General features: G+C 33.5%; 1 protein-coding gene across 1 annotated transcript; it reads left to right on the top strand.

The window, feature by feature from the left end:
* The first annotated feature begins 1145 nt into the window (after window positions 1-1145).
* On the top strand, window positions 1146-2315 carry LOC138893775 (uncharacterized). The gene has a single exon (XM_070178435.1). The coding sequence runs from the start codon at window positions 1146-1148 to the stop codon at window positions 2313-2315; it is 1170 nt and encodes a 389-aa protein (XP_070034536.1).
* The last annotated feature ends 421 nt before the right edge of the window (window positions 2316-2736 follow it).

Genomic DNA, 2736 nt, shown 5'->3' with positions numbered 1-2736 from the left:
TGATATATGTTTTATTTTCAGTTTATTTGAATTTTTTAATGTGTATTTTTGTTTATATAATTAATTATTATTTATATATGTTATATTTTTCAGTTTATTTGATTTTTTAATGTATTTTTCAGTATATAAAATTAATTATTATATATATGTTATGTTTTCAGTTTATTTGATTAATTTTATATGTATTTCACTTTAGAAAATTAATATATATATATATATATATATATATATATATATATATATATATATATATATATATTAGTTTATTTGATTTTTTAATGTATATTTCAGTATATAAAATTAATTATTATTTATATATGTTATATTTTTCAGTTTATTTGATTTTCTTAATGTATTTTTCAGTATATAAAATTAATTATTATATATATGTTATGTTTTCAGTTTATTTGATTAATTTTATATGTATTTCATTTTAGAAAATTATATATGTTATATTTTAGTTTATTTGATTTTTTTAATGTGTATTTCGGTTTATAAAATTAATTATTATATATATTATATGTATTTTCAGTTTATTTGATTATGTATTTTCTTATATCTTAATAGGGATTTCAAAATGTCTCAAAGATCGAAAGATAAAGACCCGGCTTGGCGATATGGCGATAGAGTTAATGAGAAGAATACAAATATTGTATGCAAGTTTTGTAACAAGATTACAACGGATGGAATTTATCGCTTTAAATTCCATCTTATTGGTGGCGATAGAAACGTCACAAGTTGTCCGAAATATTGAGGGATGAAATAAAGAATTTTGTTGAGAAGAAGAAGGAGCAAAAAAATCAAATGAGTCATCAACCATTGGTGACCAATCTTGATGATGATGGTGATGATGATATTAAAGAATTGTCACTTCCAACAAAACGGGGAAGAGATGCAATCTCTTCAAGCCATGGATCGACGGGTACGAGTAGGACTAAAGGTCCTATAGATTGCTATTTCCCAAAGAAGCCAGAAGGAAAGAGCGGTGGAAAGATGTACAAAAAATTGCTAAGGACATTTTGAGGGATCGTGCAGTTAGAGCTTTTGCATGATGGGTCTATGATGCTGGGCTCCCCTTCAATTGTGTCAACTATACTGACACTTTTGGAGACTTTATTGAGGCCGTTGGTCAATACGGACCTGGAATGAAGCCTCCCACTTATCATGAAATCAGAGGTCCTTATCTAAATAAGAAAGTGGAGGAGACTAATAAAATTGTGGAAGAACATAAAGTTGCGTGGAACAAGTATGGCTGCTCCATTATGATGGATAAGTGGACGGCAAGAACTGGGAAAATGATTATTAACGTGTTGGTGAATTCTCCCAAGGGAAGTTTGTTTCTTGAGTCCATTGATGCTAGCGACTCATCCACTGACCACATCAAAATGTTCACCTTGTTTCAGAACACCATTGAAAAGATTGGCCCAAGCAAAGTTATTCAAGTGATCACTGATAATGCGAGTGAAAATGTGAAAGCGGGTGGCATGGTGGAAGGAGCGTACAAGAATGTCTATTGGACTCCATGTGCGGCTCATTGTATCAACTTAATCTTCGGGGACATTTTCAAGGAAAAACCCTTCTCTACAGTTTTTGGCCAGGGCGTTAGGGTACATTCTTATATTTCTCAACGGCCCTTGTTATTGAATATGATGAGAAGATTCACCGAACAAAAAAATTTGGTGAAACCGGGCAAGACAAGGTTCGCCACTACTTTCTTGACTTTACATAGTATCCACTTGCAAAAATTCAATTTGAGAAAGTTGTTCACTTCAGAGGAATGGAGCAAGAGTAAATTTGCAAAGGAAAGTGCAGGGAAAGATGTTGCACGCATTATTCTTTCTTATTCTTTTTGGAATAATGTCCTTCATGCTCTTAAAATTGGTGGCCCTTTGGTTAAAGTACTCTGTTTGGTGGATGGGGAGCAAAAACCACCAATGGGCTACCTCTATGAAGCTATGGATAGGACCAAGGAGGCTATTCAAGCATCATTCACTGATGAGCAGAAATATGCAAAGGTCTTTCAGATCTTTGATGCAAGATGGAGTGAGCAACTTCATAGACCTTTGCATGCAGTTGGACTTATTCTGAACCCGTCACTCTTTTATGATCAGCATGAGAATAATTCATTGGCTAGAGAAGTATGGACAGGATTCCATGAGGTTGTTATCAAGTTGACCCCAGATGAAGACATGCAAGAAAGGATAGTGGATCAGCTTGCTATTTACAAGGCAGCTGAGGGACTTTTTAAGCTCCGACCTGCTATAAACAAAGAAAGACGAAATCGCCAGGTGACCAAGTGCTTCTATATTTTATAGCTCTAACTTTAATGTATTTTTTATACTTATTAACTCTTGATTTTTTTTCACTTCTATAGTTGAGTGGTGGGACCAATATGGTGTAGAGACTCCGGATTTACAGACTTTCGCCATCAGAGTTCTAAGTTTAACTTGTAGCTCATCCGGATGTGAAAGGAACTGGAGCGTTTTTGAACACGTGAGAAATAAAAAGAATTATTTCGTGTTTTGAGATAAAGTAAATTATATCTCATTGTCCCAACTCCTACTAATTAGTTGACACATCTTGTTTGCAGATTCATACAAAGAAGAGGAATCGATTAACCTTGAAGCGCCTCCATAATCTAGGGTTCATAAAATACAATAGAGCATTGAGGCGTCGCTACAACCACCGCAATCTAATTGATCCAATTCTTTTGGACAATATTGATGAGGCTAATGA

The sequence above is a fragment of the Nicotiana tomentosiformis genome, chromosome 6, assembly GCF_000390325.3.
Source record: "Nicotiana tomentosiformis chromosome 6, ASM39032v3, whole genome shotgun sequence".
Lineage (NCBI taxonomy): Eukaryota > Viridiplantae > Streptophyta > Magnoliopsida > Solanales > Solanaceae > Nicotiana > Nicotiana tomentosiformis.
Note: the sequence above shows the minus strand (reverse complement) of the source record. Positions and strands in the feature narration are given on the sequence as shown.